At 51.8% G+C, this 23,439-nt stretch overlaps 1 protein-coding gene across 6 annotated transcripts in view; it reads left to right on the top strand.

Moving 5' to 3' along the window:
• Positions 1 to 23,439, top strand: part of Cacna2d2 (calcium voltage-gated channel auxiliary subunit alpha2delta 2) — a 133,226-nt gene that overhangs the window by 91,296 nt on the left and 18,491 nt on the right. For all 6 annotated transcript variants that reach the window (XM_035443932.1, XM_035443935.1, XM_027414454.2 and 3 more), the window contains exons 4-6: positions 9,510 to 9,569; positions 17,985 to 18,029; positions 21,125 to 21,266. In XM_035443932.1, the coding sequence (XP_035299823.1) occupies positions 9,510 to 9,569; positions 17,985 to 18,029; positions 21,125 to 21,266 (247 nt within the window). The remainder of the gene's footprint in view (positions 1 to 9,509; positions 9,570 to 17,984; positions 18,030 to 21,124; positions 21,267 to 23,439) is intronic.

Consider the following 23,439-nt stretch of genomic DNA (forward strand, 5'->3'; position numbering starts at 1 on the left):
CATGCCCAATACTGAGACTACATAGACCCATGAATCAAGGGATAACATCTAGGATAGAGTCAGACACAGTATACAGTGATGGGAGCCCCAAAGGATTCTGGATCTCAGTCTAGCAGAGAACCGGGCTTCCTGAAGGACGTTGGTAAACACCAATTCCAAAGTACGAGGGCAAACATAAGGGGCAGTCCAGGCTCAGGGAACAACAAAAACAAGGGTGTGGAACCTGAGTTTGGAAGGAGGGTAGTGGTTCAAAGTCAACATGGTGGAGAAGTGGCAAGGTTAAGACAGCCCTATTAAAACTGGCAACCAGAAGCTGGGTGTTGGTGGCGCACACCTTTAATCCCAGCCCTCAGAGGCAAAGGCAGGCGGATCTCTGTGAGTTTGAGGCCAGCCTGATCTACAGAGTGAGTTCCAGGACAGCCAGGGCTGTTACTCAGAGAAACCCTGTTGATGGGTGGAGCTCCGTGTGGTAGCACACACCTGCCCATAATCTCAATACTCAAAAGGCAGAGGAGGAAAGGTTGCCTGGTTTTTATGGTGAGTTTCAGCTAGCCAGGCAAAAACCTATTAAAGAAAAATGAACAGGAAGGAAGCATGATCAGAGTAGCCAGAAAACATTGGCAGAGACATAGGAACCAACATGGTGACACAGGCCTGTGGAGACCCAGATGGATGACTTCATACCAGAAACTTTAGGTGCAGAGGTTTGAAGTTGGTGTTGGGGGCTCTGGAAGGGTCTGATCAGGAAGGTGAAGGGTCATCATTGGGATGACCATCGTAAGGGATGGTACAGCTTGGTACAGGCTGGATGAGGACACTCTTCTGGGTGCTGGGTCCCTGCTGTGGCAGCACCAGGTTAGAGATCAGGCCAGAATGCTGGGGATAATGAGAAACTCTCAGTCAAGGGATGCCAAAGAGAGGAACAGTCCATTGACACAAGTTTCGGAAGTCAGGTCAGGTTAGATGGTCAGGTGCACTGAGGAGTAGAGAGGGAACAGTCATCAGAGACAAGCGAAAGAGAAATCCAGGACCTGGGGTCGTGTGTCCAAAATGAGACCATGGCTTGCCCTCTGTCTAGACCCATGCTGTCCATGTCCCCACAGCCCTGAAGGTGAGAAACTGAAACCAGAGAGGCGAGGGCAATGGCCCAAATCTCATGTGAGGGCAATTACTGAACCTCAGGAACTCAGGCCTCCAGCTTAGGAGGCATGAGAGGGACAGCATTGTCACACACAAGCACATACACACAGGCCTGCATTTGTCTGTCTCAGAAATGTAGCCTGATGAGGGGGCAAAGGTACCAGTGTGCTCCATGGGGAACTCAGATAATACCATGCTTCCCTGATGCTGTCTGTGTGGCTTGGTAAAGGCAGAGAGAAGCTTTGATGAATATACTAGGTCAGAACTCAAAGGAAGCAAATCTGGTTAAATTATTAGAAAGTCCCCCTGGCTCACCAGGGACTAATTCACCAGCAGAGACATACAGGTTTCATGCTGGGGTTCTAGCAGGACCGGGGGAATAAAGTTAGAGGTTCTCAGTCCTTGGCACCCTCATGGGTTAGGTAGGGCCAGACAGCACCTCAGACTGAGCCCCTTCAGCCTTGGAGTGCACGAGGCACAACCCTTATCTCAGTACTCCTTGGTGGAGAGCACTTACCTACAGCGAGGCTCTGACGGCCATCCCCAGACGCCAACCTAAAGCTGTTCATTGGTTGTATTGGTTTATTTCACCCAGACACCCTCTAACAGATGTTCAGCAGGGACACCTAGAGGTTGTAGAATGACCAGGTGTGTCAGGGACCTATGACACTCCCCCCACCCTGCCCCAAGCCCTGCGTGGTTATTCAGGTTTACACTCAGCCCTCCTAAAAAGCAGCCCATTGCAAGAGTCAAATTCTTCAGAGGATTCACTTCCCTTTGGGTCCTGAGAACTGCTTTGGAAATTCAAGTTGATCCCAATAATATACACCAAGCCACAGAGTTCCCTTTCCTATCCCCTCATCCTGTTGACACTAGATATATTTGGCTGCCATCCAGTGACACAACCCACTCTTTCTGTACGGACTGGAGTCCCCAGTAAAGCTACAGCAATCAAGCCAGCAGCACTGATGGCCACCTGTGGGTGCACTTCCTTCTTTGTTGCCTGTGAAGAAGTGCCTCCCAGCTAATAACCTTCCTCTTCTTAATGGTAAATTCCCCCCACCCCCTTTTTTTCGGGGGTAACATACCAGTTACAGGAGAATGTGATTTTTTTCGTATGTGTCTTCCTTAGGGACCCAGTATTTTCTGGGGAATCTTGTGTGGTCTGAAAGTCACCCCTTGGGGACACCAGATGGACTATGGTCTTGCCACACACACACCCATCCCAGGCCACACTTTATATCTTCCTATTTGTCCTGGGAAACTGAAACAAAAGCCATCCCTCCCAGGTGGCATGGAGAGGTTCTGGAATCAATAACCAAGCTGATGTGGGCTTGGGGGGGTGAAGCCCAGAAGTGGAGCCCACAGGGAGCTGGGGGCCAAAGCCCAGAAGTGGAGAAGCAGCTTCACACCTGCAGAGAGAGAGACCACGGCTCTGATGAGTTTTTCTCTATTACATGTGTTCTGACCTTTTTATAAGAAAATAAATCCATTTTTTTAGCAGCTCGTGTGGTGTGTGTGTGTGTGGCTTGTGAGGGAAAAGGTTAGAAAACCTGTTGCTGCCAACAGCTGCAAGGCCCCTTCCGTACAGCATTGACCATCTCAGGGGCTATTTGCTATTTGCCTGTTTGGGTTGCTGGGATTTGGGTGAAGGGTTAGGGTTTGTTTTCCATTGTTCTGGTGGTGATTGTATCATTATGTTGGAAGCAGAGTTGAATGGATGAAGCAAGGGACCTTAGAGGATGGGCAATGATGAATGTCTGCCCTGTTCCCCAAGAAAGCAAGCCACTTATGTGTCCCCATCACACAGCATGTAAGTCATGGATTTGGCTGGCCTGCTCTGCCCAAACTGGCACACTTTCCTTCATCCCTTAGAATTCTAGAAAGTGGGGGATGAGGACAAGACCTGTCCTCAGAAGGTCATGGTCAATGAGGTCGTGTGTACAAAGCTCTGAGTTCCTGGTGCGCTGCAGATGGTGGCAGTAAGACGTCTGGGCCACTAAGACGCCAACAGTCCATGGACTGAACACTGCCCATTTGTGTGTGCACAATCTCAGACCGCAAGATGCACAGAGATGGGTCTGAGCTGGGATTCTCCTGCTCCCTGACTGGGGTGCTTGGATGGACACATCATTGCCTAGGTGGCAGGAAGGGGAAATTCACAGAGCCTGGACCCCCAACCCTGCCTTCACCACTCACTGCTCCTATTGTCAGCCCTGGGTCTCCAACTCCCTCTTTGCTGAGCTGCATCTTGCTTCATTATTATGCAGATATTTTAATTATGCAGATATGTTTTTAGACAGTTTTAAATATGTATATTATTTACTCATTAGACCATAACAGCTCTGGAAATTGGAAATCTGTATTTAGTATCTATCAGTGCACAATATGGATCTAATGCGGGGCCCTCGGGGAAGGAGAGAAGGTGACAACAGGAGAGGGCTGAGCTGGGCGAGGCTACAGGGTGGGGCTGCTGGGGATGCTCCCCTGCCCTCAGGACTGGACCCAGTGACACCACGGTTAGTTGTGACGCTCTGGACACTTCTGGGAGATCATTTTACTGACCTCTCTTGGGTAAAGAACAACGGAACCACAGGGCCGAGCAGTTAAGCCTGGACAGCCAGGCCCACCTGACCTGATTAGCTCCTGCCATGAGACATTTTCTGTTCAACCCTCCTACAGTTTGGCATTTGGTAGACCTGAAGATGCCTCGTCCACCACTTACTGACCAGGGTGCCGTGGCAGTGGCACTGATACTCTGTGCCTCAGTCCCCTCAGCTACGAAAGATCCCCTCTTAGGCATCCTGCAGTCTCCATCTGGCATAAGTCTACGGGGCCTTGGCCTAGGTAGGTGCTAGGCATGTCTAATGCTAGCCAGCCTGATGTTAACCTTCTGACAGCCCTTCTGCAGTTTCGCAGAGCATCTATCTGGTGCCAACACTCTGCTCTGGACTTACTGGCCTCGGCCTCTCTCTCACAGCTCCCCACTACATCACAGCCCCCACCTGACTCATCCCACCCACCCCCGCCACACACCCCAGATCTTAACATCCTGCACATCACGAGTTCAGGGTCTTTGACTCTAAGCCTCTCATAGCCTCCTGAAAGCAGGAGTAGCTCTAACTAATTAAAACCAAAAACTTTAAAACCTTCCCCTCTGGGCTATGCAGTGGAACAGGTCCTGTTTGATGGGCAGTTGTTACTAGAACCTTCTGCCACCAGAACGGGGCTAAGGGGTTCCCAGGTGAAAGAAGGTAGAAAAGGCAAGAAGTGGGGTGCACTCGGCCTGGTGTGAGAGAAAGTAGGCTCTTTAAGAGGGTAGCCCACTTGAGGGCTCTTGCCTCCCCAAAGCCCAACCCAGCCCAGGATTTAGGGACTCCTACCCTCCAGGTATTGTCCATGGCCCAGGTCCCTTATCTCACACCATTGTCTGCCTCAGTTCTCCTGAGCTAAAGATGTTTAACTTAGTGAAATTTGAAGGTACTGGTGGCCTTACTGCTCCCCAGGAGGGTATTGTCCCCAGCCCAGCGCACAGCCAGTCCCCTTCTTTCTTGCCTTTTCTTGTAAGAACGGCTCCCGGAGCTGAGGGAAATTGATTGTTAAGTGAAACTCTCTGATAATTGCCTCTGAAATGCCTGCTGTTATCGTGATGGACTTGGCCTCACTCAGAATCCCACTGCGGTTCCCTCCAGTGCTGACCACAGTGGGGACATCACAGGCCAGGCAAGGCACCATCAGTAATGTCACAGCAGCCGCACACCCTGCAGGGTGTGTGAGGAAAGGAGGTCCCAAGAAGCCAAACCACACACCTGGGGTCACACGTGGTGGACAGACCTCTGTACAGGTCCAGAGATAAATGTGCTAACTTTGATTTCACAAATTCACTATACCCCCATGATATGCTAGGATCGAAGTTATCCTAAACTTAATAACAACCAGGCACTGCCCGCACTGAGCTCCCAGATCAAGGCGATGGCAGACGCACAGAATGTTCCCTGGGTGTCATAGGGGAAACCAGTGCCTGGCAGGGGTCAGGGATTTGTCAAGGGCACGCTGTGGGGGGTTGGGGGGGATCCAGCTGGAGGAATCTAGTCAGAAGTGCATAGAAGGAAAACAGCAAGCACAGGGGCCTGCTAGAGGAGGCCAAGGACTAAGGCTCCAAGATCAGAGCCCAGATTGAGCAGGGAGTCAGCCCCAGTCACTCAGAGTTCAGGCTCCCATACACAGCAGACACCTGGGGACTGGACCAAAATGTGGCTCCATCTTGGCCCAGAGCAGCCGTAGGTCCTCCCCCTTGTATCTCCACCTGTTTGTTTCCCTAGTCCTCATCCTGCAGGCCCCTGGCCTGTCACATGGACACTAAAGGGATGGAAGAAAAGTGCTGGGAATGTCAGTCTTGGAGGAGAGTGAGGACCCCTTGGCCACCCCAAAGCAGGCCTGATGGTTGTGGGCTTTGAAAAGACAGAAACCCAAGGCTCTAAATACCCAGCCTGGGCCAGGCAGATGGTGCTAAGCTTAGGGCCCCCACATGCACACAAAGGTTCATCCTACTTAGAGACAAGGGGAAGCTGACAGGATGGGCAGAGGTAAAAGAAAACTTCCAGAGAAGGTGGGTAACCAGGCAGAAGAGCAGACAAGGTGGGGCGGCGGGGGGGAGGCCCTCAAATGGGCAAGAGCCTGCAAGGAAAACCCGGATGGACAGGCTACCTGTGAGAGCTGCTGGGGTTGGAGAAAGGGGCCTGCCAAGAGCCTACCTACCCTCTGTGTGGATTAGTTACTACTTCCAGTTCACAGAAATCTCTGGCGGGCCAGAAAGGTGAAACCACTACTTAAGGAAGCTGTGTTGAATGCAGGCCAGAGCTTCAGGGGTGGTCCCCCTATCACTCACCCTCTCACTCTCAGGTCTGGCGGGACCTTGAACAGCAGTGGCCTTCCCATTTCACCCTGTCCCACTGACTGGCCCTTTTTTCCCATACCACTAGACCTGCCTATTTAGCAGTTTCCACACGTCCAGTGCCCGGGGATGGACTGATTGATCTGTAACACCGAAAAAATAATAATGGCTTGATCGTTACTGAGGATTAAAAGTAATCCTTTTGCTGTGGCTATTGCAACTCCGTTATTCACGAGTCAGCGGGCTGACCCAGGCCTTTGAGCCCATGGGACTCTGTGAGCTTAAGAAGACCAAGGACTGGGGCCCTCCCTCCTGGGTACTCCCTTACTTTGTCTGTTGGGTTATGGAGCCTGAGGATCCCCAAGTTTTTGGGGCCCGTGAATCCCAGGACCAAAGCTGTCTGCTGAGAGGGTGAAGGAACACACACACACACACACACACACACACACACACTGGCCAGTGGTTGAAAGTAGATGAATGTGGAGTGTTGGTGGCGCACGCCTTTAATCTCAGCACTCAGGAGGCAGAGGCAGTGGATCTCTGTGAGTTTGAGGCCAGCCTGGTCTACAGAGTGAGTTCCAGGACAGCCAGTACTGTTTCACAGAGAAACTGTGTCTCAAAAAAGCAAAAATAAATAAATAAATACACGTAAGGAACAGATTCTCTAGCCATGGCTTGGTTTGATGCCTGCAGCCCATTTCCTCTCTCCATTCTGTATACTAAGAGGCCTTAATCTGGCTCCAACATCGCCTTAGACAGGACACTTATAAAAGGCAATGGTCTCTGCAGAGCTCCCACTCTGAAGTACATGCAGGATGCCAGGAAAGGTAAGAGTCCACTAGGTAAGAGTAGAGGAAGAGGTACTGATTGTCCAAGGCTCCTGCTTCAAGGTGTGCCTCCAGGGCCACATCCCAAGTAACTTTGCACCTGGTATAGAGTGGCACCCACTTAAAATGTCATACATATGTCCACAGAAAGGTATTACATGATATGAAATTTGGGGTCTCGTTCATTCATCTTAGGGGTTTAGGCCAAGAGAGGATACAGGATTAGAGAGAGAGAGAGAGAGAGAGAGAGAGACAGAGAGAGACAGAGAGGGAGAGAGAGAGAGACAGAGAGAGACAGAGAGACAAAGACAGAGACAGAGACCGACAGAGAATGAGAGGGAGGGAGGTAGGGAGGGAGAGAGAGAGGAAGGGAGAGAGAGAGAGAGGAAGGAAGGAAGGAAGGAAGGAAGGAAGGAAGGAAGGAAGAGCAAGAGTTCGGCAGAGCCTCAAGAAAGCTTTCACATGAGAGCATTTGGAGCTCCTGGTGGACTCCAGAGCTAGTGACAGTCACGTGACCGAATCTGTACTCTGAGATAAGGCTCCAGGTCATGAGTGTGGAGTGGATGCAGAAAGATGATGCTACTTGGAGGGCAGGACCACTGAGTAGGACAATGAACAGTAGAGAGTTTGAGTAATAAGTTGGAAGGCAGGAGACAGAGGTTTCAAGAGAAGAGGGTTAGCCAAGTGGTGGTGGGGCATGTCTTTAATTCCAGCACTAGGGAGGCAGAGGCAAATGGATCTCTGAGTTCAAGGCCAGCCTGACCTACAGAGCGAATTGCAGGACAGCCAGGGCTATACAGAGAAACCCTATCTCAGAAAACATCAAACAAAAAAGAGAGAGAAGAGGGTTTATACCAGTACTGCAGAGGCTCGGCCGGTAAATACTTGCCACACAAGCTTAAGGAACAGAATTCAGATCCCCAAAACCAACATAAAAGTAGGGTGGGTGTGGCAGCCTGCCTGTAATTCCAGCACTCAGGAGGTGATGACAGGATCCCTGGGCAAGCTAACAAGGCTGGTCAAATCAGCAAGCCCTGTGTTCAGCAAGAAACCCTGCCTCATTAAATAAAAAGACATTTGACAATCTCTGGCTTCCTCATGCACACACACAAACACACATGCATACACGCCCACACTGCATATACATATCTCCCATATATGCATTCATATACCCACATACAGTGAAAAGAGAGCTGTTCCAGGAAGACGTGTATGTTGTCATCACTTCAGCTCAAGTAGGTTGAAGGTCATCTGGGGTCTGGGTCATCATCCAAAGGCCTCTCCTAGACTTCATTAGACCCTCTTCTCCAGGGCCTACATGCCTGATGGGTGGGGATACTGGGGTCTTCTGATTCAAGTTGGAAACCTAGAGTCAGGACATGGCATGGGTTGGAGCCAAAACGAGGACCACCAGGTACAGGGAGCCCTATGGAGGCATGGTCTTTGGACCTCATGGACTAAGCAAGGTGAATGCAATAGTAGGGGCTGGGCTAGGGCTCCAAATTGACTCAGACTCACTGAGCATCCTGCACAAGTTGCTCACTATAACAAGCCTGGGACATCCTCGTCTGAGAATTCACAATGTTACCACACATAGTGAGCAGTAATGGGTGCATATATGGAATTGGCCAGGGGAGGGCTTGGCATGCAGTGTCCTCCCCAAAGCTGGACACCAGTTCCTAGTGGTGGTTGTCGCTGGAGTCCTCAAGATAACACTGATTCTCAGTTTCATCCTTGTATCCTTGGCCCTTCCTGACAGACAAAATCCATGGAGTCCTGGGTTCAAGCCCGGAGGTTGGCTTGGTCCCAGTGCCTTCCATAAGCCTTCGTGGTGTGTCCAGTACCAGTAGTACCGAGCCTCATCCCCCTCAGTGACTCCTCCCCAGAGATTATACCTGGCTATGCACTATTTTATCCTTCCCCACCGTGAGAAGCAGGGCTGGCTGAGGCTGTCACATCTCCACATCTCAGAGTAGTCTAGCACTAAGCATGCTTAGTGACAGGTATGAAAGGACGAAAGCTCTGCTTTCAGGGGCACTCTGCCCTCAGGACTGGGCTTCATTGTCAAAGGCCACTGAAGCTAGCAGTAAAGGTTGGGAAAGGCTCATGCGGACGGAGGCCTGAGAGCCCTGTGCAAAGGACTTCAGGAAGCTGGGAGAGGCCAGTGAGCCTGAGTCAGTGGAAATGGACTGTAGACATGTCCTGCTGGGCCTAGCCAAGGCAAAGTTGCATGATGACACTCAATAACGTGGGGGAGGGGTGTTCACACTCCTTGGGGAGGAGGACACTAGCTTATAGAGGGTAGAGGGTAGCACTGGGGCTTGGGCAGGATGACTGCCTGTGCCGTCTTCTGAGCAGGAAGTAACGCAGGGCCAAGTGCACGGTGTCCTGGGGAAAAGCCACTTAGACTGCCTGTGCCGGCAGGCCTCCTGTCTCCTGTGGGATCCAGTAGTATTCGGTAAGGTGTCCTTTCCTACAAGCTGGCCACTGTCTGGGCTGAGGAATTTCTGAGGATCTGATGGGAGAGGGAGAAGGAGACCCTGAGTTAGCATGGTCCTGGGGAACACTGGGCATGGAGAGGGCTTTGGGGTGGACATGGAGCAGGCAGCCTGCCTCAGGCTCTGACTTCCCTGTGCTCTGTCCCTCAGAGACTGGCAGACGCGGCAGAGAGTTTCCAGAAAGCCCACCGCTGGCAGGACAACATCAAGGTAAGAACCACAGCATATGTTGGACCAGCAAGATGGCTCAGCAGATAAAGGTGCTTGCCTCTGGCCTGGCAGCTTCAATCCGCAGACCCACTCAATGGAAGGAGAACCCACTCCCACATGTGGCTCTCTGATCTCCATACATGCACTGTGGCCTGTGTGCATACATACACACGTTAAACAAAAAATAAAAGTAATTACACACACACACACACACACACACACACACACACACACACACACACTGCCCTCCAGCACCCAGGGTATGAACCCTTGAGCTAGGGTGACAGACATGTGGAGGAGGGAGTGTGGGTTGCACAGACCTCTGGAGGGACAATGTTGGAGTACAAAATCCTTTGTCCAAACCTCAACAAAAACCCCAGCTCTCTGGTTAGTGTTGGGGAATGCAATGTAAGTATAAGCCCAAGAGGAGTCTTGGGGTGACCCATGAGAAGTTGGCTTTGTTAAAATGGCCCTTCCCAGAGAAGATACCATGAGTCTCAGAGAGTCCCAGGGTCATCGGTGCCTGGACCCCCAGGATTCATCTGAGATTTTGATGTCATGGCCGGAAAGAGGCCCTGAGAGAGGGCATTCATTGTCTGTGTCCTCTTGGCTGTGAACAGCAGTCTGTCCTCCTCCTAGAAGACCCTCAGACTGGGCCCAGGGACTGGCCTGCCAAAGTCACAAGCCTATCCTTTCACCATAAAAGCACAGAAGTCCAAACACCTTGGAGCCAAGTATAGGGCACAGGGTGTAAAGGGCCCAGACGGTAGGGGAGGACAAAGCAGCCTTACCAGCCAATTCCTGGCTGGAGCTGTGCACCCCTGACCCCTCTTGTTGGGCTAGCATCTAACTAGGGCGAGGCTGTTCCCAGACCCAGAGAAGCCCTGGAACCAGAGGCCTTAGCACCCTCAGTAACCAGACCAGTGAACAGGGCTCTGTGGATCTGGTCCATGGTTCCTAGTAGTCTCCTTGCTAAACATTGGGAAAGGCAGAGAGAAGTACCAAGAGCTGCCCCAGGATCTAGGGACTAGTATATAGATGAGGGTCGAACAGACATTGCCTCCTTCTAGCTCTGAGACAAGCTGATCTAGACCCAGGTGCCCCAGAAAGCAGGTTACCCTGAAGGGCTGTTACCCCTTCTTGCCCAGGTCGCCTGTTGGTAGTAGAGATTTACAGCTGCTGACAGTCCACAAGCATTCACATCTGTGGCCCAGACCCCTAAACTGCTCCTCATGCTCTGTCTCCCCTGTCTTGCCTTGCTCTCATGGTGGTAGCTTCTTTCACTACTTGGTGGATGTTAGTACAAGTAGTTCACATGGCACATGGAGTTGGAGGCAACAGCTGATCTCTTTTTCTTCCTCTATCTCATTCTCTCTCTTTCATGGGAACAAGGGTCTTGAGCGTGCTGGACAAACACTCTACCAATGACCTATATCTGCCCAAGGTGATCTTTTCAATGAACAAATGAGTTAGTGACTCTCACCCCCTAAGCAACCCAGGAAAAACCCTTCTCTTACCCACTCCATCACAGTCCCATCCCTTCTCAGCCAGGCATGACTGATTGTGCATGCCTGCAGCCATGGCACTTAGGAAACAGAAGCTGGAGGGTAAGGAGCCAGCTTCCGCTACGTAGCAAGTTTAAGGCTAGCCTGAGCTACGTGAGACCCTTGTCTCAAAACCGGGAATGGTGGGTATAGATGCCTCAATGGATAAAGGCATTTACCGTGCAAACCTGGCCTGGCAACCTCAGGTTGATACCAAGAACCCATATTAAATTAGAAAGGGAGAACTGACTCCACAGAGTTGTCCTCTGACCTCTCCACCTGCACCTGCACCATAGCACGTGAATCACACACACACACACACACACACACACACACACACACACACACACACGTTCAAGTGACACGTGTACACAGTCATGTGTTTTCTCCCCCACCCCCACCACAAACAGAGCACTGGCTACTCTTCCAGAGGACCCAGGTTCAATTCTCAGAACCAACATGGCAGCTAACTACTGTCTGTAGCTCCACTTCTAGAAGATCCAGTGCCCTCTTCTGGCCTGTATGGGCATCAGGCATGAATATGGTACACAGACATACATACAACTGAAACACTCACATATGTGAAATTAAAAAGTAGAAAGAGGAAGGAAAGAAGACAGTGGCTCTTATTTGACACTAAGACCATGCTGCCATGTCCAGATAATCCCTGCTTCACCATTCCACCTGCCCTGCCCAGCCCTGAGCCTGCGCTCAGGCCAGCTGTCTGACCAGTCCTGTGTCCTTTAACAGCCTTGTTTCTTGGCCCTTCCTTTCTACCCTGTTCTACCACACTGACTACCTCTGGGGGCCCCTTCCTGTCCCAGGGCCTTTGTTTCTGCTGATCTCCACCCGGTATCCATTCATTCCTCCTAGAATGCTCATCTTGAGCTATTACCTCTCCTCAGCCCATTGTTCCCTGTCCTCTGAGTATCCAGGGCCCCTCCACTTCTCCTCTTCCTCATTTTTTTCTGACCATCGGCTTCCTTTCTCCCATGAGCAGACACGCTGAGCAGGAGTCCAGAAATAAAGGCACAAGAAGCCTGCTCTCCTCTTGGTTTTCTTTCCTTTCCAATCCAAGTTCCAGAGAGGGAGACAAAGAGGCTGCCACAGCTCCAAACTTGCTCCTCCTCCAGCTTCTTCAGAACAAACCAACAAACCACGTATTTCCCAGGGCTCTCCTGACAGGCCCCTGGACCATGAATTTTAGCCATTCCACTTATTCTGGGTCAGGGTGGGCACTGGGGATGCCTGGGAGAATGTTGGACCTTAGGGATACCCAAGAGCACTGAGTGGTGGTGGCTCAAGTCTTTAATCCCAGTACTCAGGAGACAGAGACAGGCAGATCTCTGAATTGGAGGCCAGCCTGGTCTACAGAGCAAGTTCCAGAACAGCTAGAGCTACACAGAGAAACCCCATCTTGAAACAAAAAAAAAAAAAATGAACAAAGAAACAAAAAACCACAAGTATATCCCTAGATCACAGTTTCTGTGAGACACAAGCCTGACTTTATTTTCCTCATTGGCTAGCTAATGTTGGTGCTACCAATCAGTTCAGCATGGCCTCCGAGGGGCAAAGGTGCTCACCAGGCTGCATGGATGCCAAGCCAGTGATATGTGGAGCATTGTTGTCCACACCTGCCCTGCTTGCAACTGCCCTGGTCTGAAGCAGAAGTCGGCTCTGGCTAACTATCCTGCTTGACCTGGGCTGTTACAGATGTGGTTGTGGCCACAGACAGCACTGGCCACAGAACAAACAGGGCCTAGGCTTGTTTGCCCAATGCCCCCTTCCCTGTGTTGCCCAGCCCATCAATGCACCTGCCTGAGATCCTCAGATGTAAGGGCTATAGTCACCTGTTTCCAGGCTGCAAGGTCACTGCTGTTCCCATGAAGATCTGAGGCCGCTGCAACTGCCTGTCTGAGAGGCATTAGTTCTAATGGTGGTGCATTAGCCCACCCACCAGCCAGCGCTGCTAGGGAGAGTTGCCGGGACTGTCCATGACAGCAACTGTGGCTGGGGAAAAGATGTAGTTTGTCCTTTGCAAGCCTAAAACCCACCCTGAAACCCAGTGACACTGAGATGATGACCAACAGGAAGTCATAATCCTCCTCCATGCTCAGCAGACACAACTGACCCATGTCACACTCCCAGCCTCAAGCTCAGGTCCCTTTCCAGGCTCAGCCTTCTCCCAGGAATATTCTTGTCCTTTAACTCATAGGGCAAAGCCCAAGATTCCCCTTTCTAACCCTAACCTTAGGGTTGTTTGTCCACTGCTCCCAGCACTTCCCTTTGCACCTTTATGACACAGACAGTGCCCAGACATCTCTATGTCACAGACAGTACCCAGACATCTCTATGTCACAGACAGTGCCCAGACATCTCTATGTCACAGACAGTGCCCAGACATCTCTATGTCACAGACAGTACCCAGACATCTCTATGTCACAGACAGTACCCAGACATCTCTATGTCACAGACAGTACCCGGGAATCTCTATGTCACAGACAGTACCCAGACATCTCTATGTCACAGACAGTACCCAGACTTCTCTATGTCACAGACAGTGCCTAGACTTCTCTATGTCACAGACAGTACCCAGACATCTCTATGTCACAGACAGTACCCAGGAATCTCTATGTCACAGACAGTGCACAGGTGAGTGCCCCATATGTCTGCCTCAATCATGACTCCTTCAGATCAGGGACAGACAGACAGACAGACCTGTGTCAGTGCTGTCTCCCACCTGTCCTGGTGCCCAGCCCAATGTGTAAAGTAAAAAGGAATGGCCTTTTTACTTCTGAGTGGGAAACGTGGGTGCATCCAGAAGTTGTGGGCACAGAAAGTGTCCTGGGCTCGTGGATCTGGACTAGAATTAACTGTACAGTTAGTAGGGTCTGGATCTCCCCGTGTGGAAAGCACAGAGCAGGGAACAGACAACTGTGGTATATTTGTATATGCACACACATACATACCCCATGACACCAGCCAGGGTCTTAAGGGACCCTGGAGTCCACAGGACCAGAGCTGAGATACAATCAAGGGGCCAATGAATAGAGAAAAAAAAAAAAGAACAAAAAATTGTCTTGTTCCAGGCCGTGACGCTACACATTTGATCCTGGTGGGGTCAAGGAACCAGTAACCACAGCCCAGACTTGGGAATACTAGAGAGACCATGGCTCTGACCTGCCGGCAGTACCTCCCATGGCTCCACACAGACAGGCAGCAGGTGGTCTGTTACCCATAACACTTAACAGCAGATGAAGATGGGCCACCTGCTAGACTATGCCTGCTGCCAACATCACACTATGCCAACATTGTTTGCCACCTAAGCCACCACCAGGGAGGATCTGGGCCAGGGCATGGGTCAGGGAGAAGCGAGAGAGAACAGGCTGTTAGTCTGGACCTACAATAGTAGATAAAGCATACCCTGGAAGTCTGGTGTAGGCAATGGCCCTGGGTGTCTGATGGGGGAGGTAACTCTACCTAGGGAATCTAAAGAGAGACCCATGAAGTCAGGACTAAGGCCTGAAGAGCCAGCTGGACAAGACAGCTCCCCACCCCCGCCTGGGGGTCCAATCCAGCCATAGTGCTCACCACCTGTCTCTACCAAGCCAGCAACAGACGGCTCTCAGAAAAAAAAATAAAGTCTTTTTTGGTCGAGCTAAGCTGGCAGTAGGTCATGGAAGGAAGGCCACATGACCTCACTGGTAAGGCGGGGCAGCTGCCTGGGCTTTGCACAGGGGAGCTGGCGGGCAGGTGACAGTCATGTCTGGGCAGCCTTGGCAGCTGCCTTACAAAACAACAAATCTGGATGATAGCCCTCTATCCCACTCATCCCAGACTGTCTTCCTCACCCTGCTCCACAGCTGTGGACCCCCCTCATGTCCTCTCAGGCTTGGCTCTTACTAAGGAGCAAACGCACCATGCACACATACACACCACGTCCCACCCCTCACCTGCCACCAGTGTACACAGGTTCCTGGTGGAGGTCATGTGTGTGAACTGGGGAGGTGATTTCCCCACCCTTTGCCAAGCTTGAGGAAAACAATCCCTGAAAGGAGGGAACAGAGGAAAGCCAGTTGGGAACATGCAACACCTATTTCACAGCATCCAAAGGTCCTTTCCACTCATCCCCTCAAGTGGGCTGTGGGTCAGCCTCCTGGAGAGACCTCTGGTATTCTCTATCCTCTTCAAGATTCAGGATTTTATGGTATGTGGCTGGAACCTGGAGGCAGAGCTCATTGGGGCTTCGTGATCTTACCAGGCAACCTTGCATTATTAATAACATGGGAGGATTCTGAAAATAGTCATGGGTCTACTGGGGCAAATTTGTCCAGCTGGTGCCTCCGGTTTTTGTTTTCATCTTGAGATGAGGCCTCGCTATGTATCTCTGGCTGTCCTGGAACTCGCTCTGTGGACCAGGCTGGCCTCAGACTCACAGAGATCCTTGGGCCTCTGCCTCCCGAGTGCTGGGATTAAAGGTGTGCACCACCACCGCCCAGATACTCAGCCTGCATTTACTCACCGTTGAGAGATTAGCAATGTCCTGGTCAAATTTTGACCTCTAGACCCTTCTCCAAGGCCCCTGCGATCACTTACTAGTCTGCTTCCTCGACGTTTAACCCAAGACATGAGTCACTACAGCCAACATTCTGGTGTTGCTCTGGTAGAAGCAGATGCTAGCCTTCCCAAGGACCTGCTCCTGTTCACTGCAACAGCTCATCCTGCCACACCAGCTCCATATTGCATCACAAATAGCAATCACAGCTGTGTTTACCATGTATTTTCACTTGTGACCTTGCCAAGGCTACCAGCCAAGGCAAGGGCCAGGAAGACTGCAGATAGCTGGGCCCCACCCCCAGTCTACAGGAACCTGACAATCCTGTATGACATTTTCCCTTCATCTCTGATGCTACCAGCATTGTATCTTCCACCAAGACTGTGAAACAGCAGGACAAATAAACAGAACCGTGGGAACTGCTGGAGAGATGGCCCAAGTGAGTGCCAGGGCATCCCAAGGATGACTAGGGCACAGACGGACCTCTTTCCACAGCCTGACATTGGCCAGCCCCCCGCCCACGCCCTTTCCTGTCCTTGCAGGAGGTTTGCCTAAAAAGTTGGCAAGTCAAGCCCCAGGTTGTAATCTGCAGTCCTCCCACTGTGCCCGCCTGTTTTCATTACGAAGGGAAAGAGCATCAGAGCTGTGTTTATAACCCCCTTTTAGATAACAAATCACATTTTCTTTTCGCCTGCGAGTGTGTTGAATTGATATTTTTTCCCCCTCAGTTTAATGGGTTTGTGTGTTCAGGAATGATCTTCATCAACCAAAACTCCTTATTGTGTTTGATGTAATGTCAGCTTTCATTACGTGCTTCTGTGTGAGCCGCGCACAGGCAAAGGCCGAGCCCCCGGGAGCCTGCGCTCTGCCCCAGCCCCCACCCAGGCCTATCTCCCAGGATGGGTGGGTGGGTGGCAGGTTTGGATGAGGCTGGCGATGAGCTGGGAGGGCAAGTTGGAGACTGGATATAAAGCCTTCTTTGTCCCTGCCCTGTTGTCTCTGTATGTTTAGTTCACCAAAAGTGCCACACGTAGTGGCACTAATTCAAGACACCTCTTGAATTACCTTTGGCCTGGCAATGTGCCAGGCATTCAGTCACTGATCCAGAAGCTTGACTTAAAAGTCACTATGTCCAGCCAATAACCTGCACGTAACCCCAGAACCCCTGAAGAATACAGCCTGAGATGGTTGCCTTAAACATTTTCAAATACTGACCATCTGCAACCATTAGCCAAAGACCCAGCATCTGGCCAAACCCTCCCCTGGAGGTATAAGGAGGCTCAGAGAGAGGGTAGGCCAACCCTAAGCTCACACAGCATGCCCTAGACAGGCCTTGATTGGACAGGGTAGCCTATGTGACTTCCACCCATCATGGAGAGCTGGCTCTGTGCATGCTGCTTTTCATGCAGGTCCTTGGGAACAGAACAGGCCACAAAGAAACAGCCCCAGATGTGTAAGGAACTCCTGGGACAACAAACACTAAAGGATTTCCTTGTATAAAACCACTGAGGAGCACCTGGAGAGAGTGACTTGGACAGTGGCCCTGGCCCTAGAGCCCACCAGGGCAAAGTGGGATGGCCCCTTCTGTGCGAGTGGCACTTGCTGACACTAGGCTCACCTTCTGGCGGCCTCTGTCAGCTGCACTCAGTTCTGATTAAAGATCATTAAACATGAAATTAGCCCGTTTGTGTTACGGGTCCCCGGGGCGGCGGGTGATTATGACGTGCAGATGGCCAAGAACCCAGGCGGTAGACAGGCAGCCACGGGCCAGGATGGGCAGGCAGGCACATGTGAGTGAGGGCCACAGGCAGGCATACGGGCCCAGCTTTGTTTATTCCTGCTCCTGTTGTGTAAACCCCTTTGCATTTCACAACAAATCACAGATAATTAATAAGTACATGCTCGTAATGAGCAGGCTTTTTAATAGAAGAAATTGGAAGATGCAGTGTGAAGTCATTATTTCGCTGTTGCCCAGGCTCTGTTCTGATTCTCTGTCTTCCTCACTCCCTGGTCCTGCCTCAGCCAGACTCTCAGCAGCCAAGCTGGCTCTGACCCTGCCCTCTACCAGCCTGCAGGGCAAGGCCCTGGTACCCTGTGTCAGGAGAACGTGGGGTACAGCATCCTTCTAGAGAGTGTGAAGGGCCTGAGGATGAGCCTGGGGGTGGGGGAAGAGAGCAGCTGCACTGACTCATCCCGCTCTTCCTGGGGTGGCTTTGGATGGAGGAGGGGACTAGGTCTTGGACCTAAGGGTCCAGGCTGCAACTCGGCAGCCCCTGAGCTGTGAGCACTCATCACCAGCTCCTCTCTCATCACCAGGAGGAAGACATCATGTACTATGACGCCAAGGGGGATGCTGAACTGGTGAGTGTCCCACCTTTGCTGTAGAGGACAGGAAGCTGCCAGAGCCAGACCCCCTCTTCTGGGTCACGACGTTCTCAGCTGTAAAAAGGGTATTAAGACAGCACTCACTGTTCTGAACTCAACTGCTCTGAGTTGTGGTGGGTCAGTCTGTCACCTTCCTAGAGGTCTTTGACCCTCCAGGGCTGTGACTTCATTGCCACTATGGGCTAAGCTTCCCTGCACAATGTGGAACAAGCTGGGTCTCCCTCCCTGGGCAGGCTGGTAAGGTGTTGGACATCATGACAGTTCAGTCCCAACGTGAGGGGCTCTCTGAACACCATGGGAGTCTAGGGGAGGGGGAGGGCCTCCGGAGGGCCTTCCTGGAGGATGGCATGTGGGAGTGAGATACAGTGACATCTAGGCCCCTCCCCAGGACAGTGGAGGCTCCCTTCCCTGTGATTCAGGGAACCTAACATCAGGCTGTGTAGAAGGCCCATGGCCAGGCGTCACCATCAGCGCTTAGGCCTGCATCACTTGGTGGCCTCGGACACAGAGGCAGCTGAGTTCCTACATCTGTTTTCCGATGAGACTAGACTCAACTTTGATAATCTCCCAGAAGTGGTGACACTGGGCCTGTGCCATTCTGTCCCCACATCTCATGAGCTTAGGTCTGCTTGGGCTGGCTTGTAAGGTAGTGAGGTCCCCATCATGAAAGGGCTCAGCAAGAATGACCATGGAGTAAGAAAAGGCTACAAAGAAAAAAAACGAGAGTGTCTGTGTGTTCAAGTACTTGGGAGTAGATAGTGTTCAGTGAGCTTATCAATGTCTGACTCCAAAGCACAGTGGTTGAACCCAACAGTGAACAGAGGTAAACAGTGGTATAGTGTCCAGTACTGACTGCCCAGCTTTCCCTTTTCGGTCCTGTAGGCCTAGAGGCTTTCCTGGCCTGAGCAGAGGTAGCCCATGACACCAGGAGGTGGGATGGCTACAAAAGGATACCTGTGCGGGAGACCACAGCGCCAGGTTGGCTTAGGGAGGGCAGGGGGCCGAGAAGGAGGGGCTGGGCTCAAGCAGGTGCGCTTCCCCTTGGCTGAGCTCCGTGGCTCCCGGAGAAGTTGCTAAAATTAAAGCTGGAATCTGAAATTCAAATGAAGAGCGAACCTTTAATTAGACCCTGAATCTAATTCCTTACCCCCCTCGGCAGCGGGCTGTAATTTTAGCAATCAGTGCATTAAATATAAAGCAGGAGACTGCAGTTGCCCACTGCACCGAACTCCTGGGCTGGGGCTGCCACTGAGAGGCTCTCTGGACAGCCTTGTACCCAAATCCTGACCAAGACACTGTTCCCTGCTCCCAGCAGACCCCAACCCTGGCTCCAAATGCCTGACTCTGCCCCCCAGCCCTTGCAGGGGGATCAGAACTACCCAGTAAGGAAACACTGCTCTAGGCAGGGCTGTGCTAGGGCCAGTGAGGCCAGAAGCCCCCAGGCCCGGTATAAATAACAGCACACACTCACCAAGTCCCCAGCTTGTTGTGTTGTGTTGTGTTGTGTTGTGTTGTGTTGTTTTAATCTTTGCCAGAGGTACAGTTAGAGATCTTTCTAGACCATTTACTTTTAAATTACCAGCCAGAAGGTGGGGGCAAGGGGAGAGAAGGAAAAAGTTCGCCAGCTGAGAGCTTATCAGAATGGAATCCAAATGTCACATTAGTTGGGAAAGTTGGAAGATTAAATTTTCCAGCGCCCTTCATCTGCTGCTGACATTTGGGGGGCTTTCTTCTCCCACACTTCTCTCCCTTTAAGTAGAGCGTACATGGCGCATGCCTCCCAGCCCGCTGACCCCCTACTCCAGCCTGTATGCTCAACTGCTGCCAACTCTGGCTTTTGCCAGCACATTTTAGGGGCTTCCCAAAGTGGGCAGGAGGTAGGTGTGCCCCATGAAGGGCAGGAAGGACAAATAGCCTGAATTTTGTTCTCCAAAGCCTTCCCTGGAAAAAAGGGGAGTGTGTTAGGGAACTCCAGAGCTGTGTCCTAGGATATGGCCTGTGAAAGGAGAGAGCCTGGGTAGTAACCTAAAGGTTGGAACACAGCAAGAGAGCTATGTCTGGGCTGCAGGAGGCAGCAGAGGAGCAGCTCTGGAAACCCACTGTGAAGAGAGGATGGATGGAGCCTGAGCTGAGCATAGTCAAAAGGGCCTTGGGTGGGGTACAGGGTGCAGGAGTGTGTGGAGCAGCCCCCTGTCTCCCTTGCCTTCCTGTCTGGCTCTTTATTCTTCCCTTATACTCTCTCCACCATCTTCCTTCTATGCTTCCACACCTGCACTGGAGCCTGCTCCCCCATGGGTTGCAGCATCGACTCTGTAGCTGAGCCCCACTCCTGCCAGCCTGTGGTAGTAGGCGGTGGGGGGGGGGGTTGCACAGCGCATGCCCAGCCTGCCTGGCCGAGAGATACCGTAATTGGCACCTGTCAGGCGGCTGCAGCTCGTTTTAGAAAATCAACGGGGGCCTTTACAGTCCTGCTGCTAACGGGAATGGTGGACGCTCCCGCTGCAGGTCACCTGGTCTCTGTGCTATTCCCCACTCAGCTCTAGAGCCTGCAACAGGGGATGGTGCCCCAGATGGGGCTAGGGCTGACTTCTGTTCTGTCTGTCTCTCTGTCTCTGTCTCTGTCTCTCTCTCTCCCTCTCTCTCTCTCTCTCTCCCTGGTACCAAGGGATGGGTGGGGCTCAGTGGAGAATATGGGGGTGCAGAGCTGCTGAGGCCTCGCTGTAATTGCACAAGGCGTGTCCTTGGAAGTAGACGTCTGCAGCCCACTCCTAACTGGCTCTACCGATTGCCTCCTTTGCTGACAGCTGCTTTTCAAGGATGTGAAGAAGGGGTCATTTTGGCTTTGGTTCTAGTTGGGGTTTGGCAAATGAATGGTGGATGTGGTGTGAAAGGGCAGGTAAATCCACAAGCCTTTTGGGTGAGAGGTCCATTGCTGTGCCCATGTCTCTCCCTCTGTCTCTTGTCTCTGCAACAACCTCTGTCCTTAAGATGACCCTATCTCCTGGACTCCAGCCCGTCCCAACCTACTCACCATTTGCCAGCCCTGACATGGGTGGGGTTGCCTTCTGCAGGATGACCCTGAGGGTGAAGATGTGGAGAGGGGATCCAAGACCAGCACGTTAAGGTTGGACTTCATGGAGGACCCAAACTTCAAGAACAAAGTCAACTATTCATACACGGCTGTTCAGATCCCCACAGACATCTACAAAGGCTGTGAGTGTGAGATGGTTGGGAACAGTCCTTCCCCCTCCACAGGGGGGGGCAAGCCCACTTCCCAAGCACTCTCGGGTCCCTGAGATGGAAGGCTAGTGCCACTTACCTCCAGTCAGCTGCCTGCACTCAAGGTCATACATGCTCATTTCTCTGACTTACCCACATATAGGCCTTCAGTCACTCACAAGAGTTTGAAACAGCCTCTTACCTTTGCCGGTGTGGGCTCAAGCCTATGTGCACACAAATCCCACACATACACACACATACCTTGCTTCTCACTGCTGGGCTGAATCCCCTCAAATCAGTTCCTCGCCACCCTTACCCTTCTCTGACTCTATTAGGAGGGCCTGGGGAATCCCAGGGTGAGATGGACACAGAGATTAAGGACAGCTAACCACCAGCCATAAACAGCAGACCCAGATCTGTTTAACCCACTGGGCTCTTAACCCACAGAGCTGAAAAAGTGGGAACTTGTTTCTAGCCTGGAGCAGCCAGAGGGTGCAGGACCAGGAAAATGTAGTTGAGGTTCCAAGTCCCAGGGACGGGGCAGCTTTGCACAATGAGGAGATGAGGTCACTATAGCTTCAGTCTGTTGCTGGAGTCCTCATCTAGTGTTCGGCTCTCGGCATCTTCTCCTACAGTGCTCCAATTTCCTCTAGCAGTAGATTGAAGGCCCTGATTCTGACACAACTATTTGAGCACCTACCTAAAGGACAGCCTCGGAATCCACTGCACTGGGAGCCTTGGGCCCAGGGAGCTCAGGGCAAAGGTGGCAGAGCTGCTGTATAGGTTCAGAAAGCAGGGATTTCTGGGGTCTCCCAGGAAGCCACTGCCACCCACAACGTCAGCCAAGTCTTCTGGGTGACCTCAGATTGGGTGGGGGGAAATGTTCCCCCACCATCAGGCTGCCCAGAGACCACCTGCTTGAGCCAGTCGAGGGGCACTATCACAAGCAGGCACGCTAATTAAAACAGGAGCCACACAACCCTCCCCAGTCACCCCTCGCTACCCACACAAATTACATTTTATATGTTTTTTATTTACTGTGTCACTTTTAATTAAATCTGTAATCGCCTGCCTGAGGGGGCATGGTCCCTATTTCCCGACGCAGTGTGATCTGAGAGTGTATGCACATGGGTGTGGTAGAGGGGTATTTGCATCCGTGTGTCCTGCAGCTGTGTTCATGTGGTCACAGACATCTGCAGAGACTGCCCACCTGGAGCAGGGGTCACCCCTCTGCTGGCAGCTTGAGGGACTCGGACGTTTCTCAGACAGAAAGACTGAGGTCAGGTGGTAGGCAGGCGTTCTGGCAGACTCACAAGACAAATGGTATTGTGTGAAACATTTGTGGGGGTCTCACTTCATTTTTCCTTAAAAAGAAAAATAGAAAGTGTTCAACTCACTAGGCTTCTAAATCAGAAACAGGACCATAACACAGCGTTCAATAGGCAGAGCCAATGATAGAAATAGGTTTTGTGTTCATATTGTGGTCAGTTAAGGGGAACCACAGAGACAAAGAGGGGGATAAAAGCCAAGAAGGAGCTAGATGGCAGAGAGATGCGGAGAGCCCGTGCACACAAAGGAAGGGCAGCGGGGTGGGTGAGGGCGTGTCAGGCCCCGGGCAGGGCCACCAGCAGAGACTCTGGAGGCTGTCAAGCACAGCTCATCTGCTCTGAGGGAATGAAAGCCCAAGAGAGCCTTCTCTGGCTGCCACTTGAGATCTCTGATAGAGACCATGGAGGGCATAGTGGCAGGGCTCCCCCTGGGAAGACAGAAAGAAACCAGGAAGAAATACTGAAGTCGGGGGCCTGGCAGGAGCAGGTGTTGCATTTCTGTTTGTCTTCTGTTCAGGGACTGGTACAGTATATACATAAAAACACGTGACCCCCCACACACACACACACATCAGGTAGACTTAAGCACACCCTGAGTTATGGGACAGCAATGCCACCCAGGTTGGTCAACAGGGTAGAGAGCAGCCTTACTCTGTGAGGGTGTGGAGGGGTGTGTCTGGCAGGACGGACGAGTAACTCAGGTGCAACTATAGGGTTAGGGAATGGAAGATATGGGTAACTCACTGACGGTAGCGTGTGAGATCCCCTGTGTGCCCCTTGCCCATGGCACCATTCGTGTTGCTTGGGTAGATAGGTTTGGGAGTAAGGGCTGGAAGCAC

This window comes from Cricetulus griseus, chromosome 4 (genome assembly GCF_003668045.3).
Source record: "Cricetulus griseus strain 17A/GY chromosome 4, alternate assembly CriGri-PICRH-1.0, whole genome shotgun sequence".
In the NCBI taxonomy this organism is placed as follows: Eukaryota; Metazoa; Chordata; class Mammalia; order Rodentia; family Cricetidae; genus Cricetulus; species Cricetulus griseus.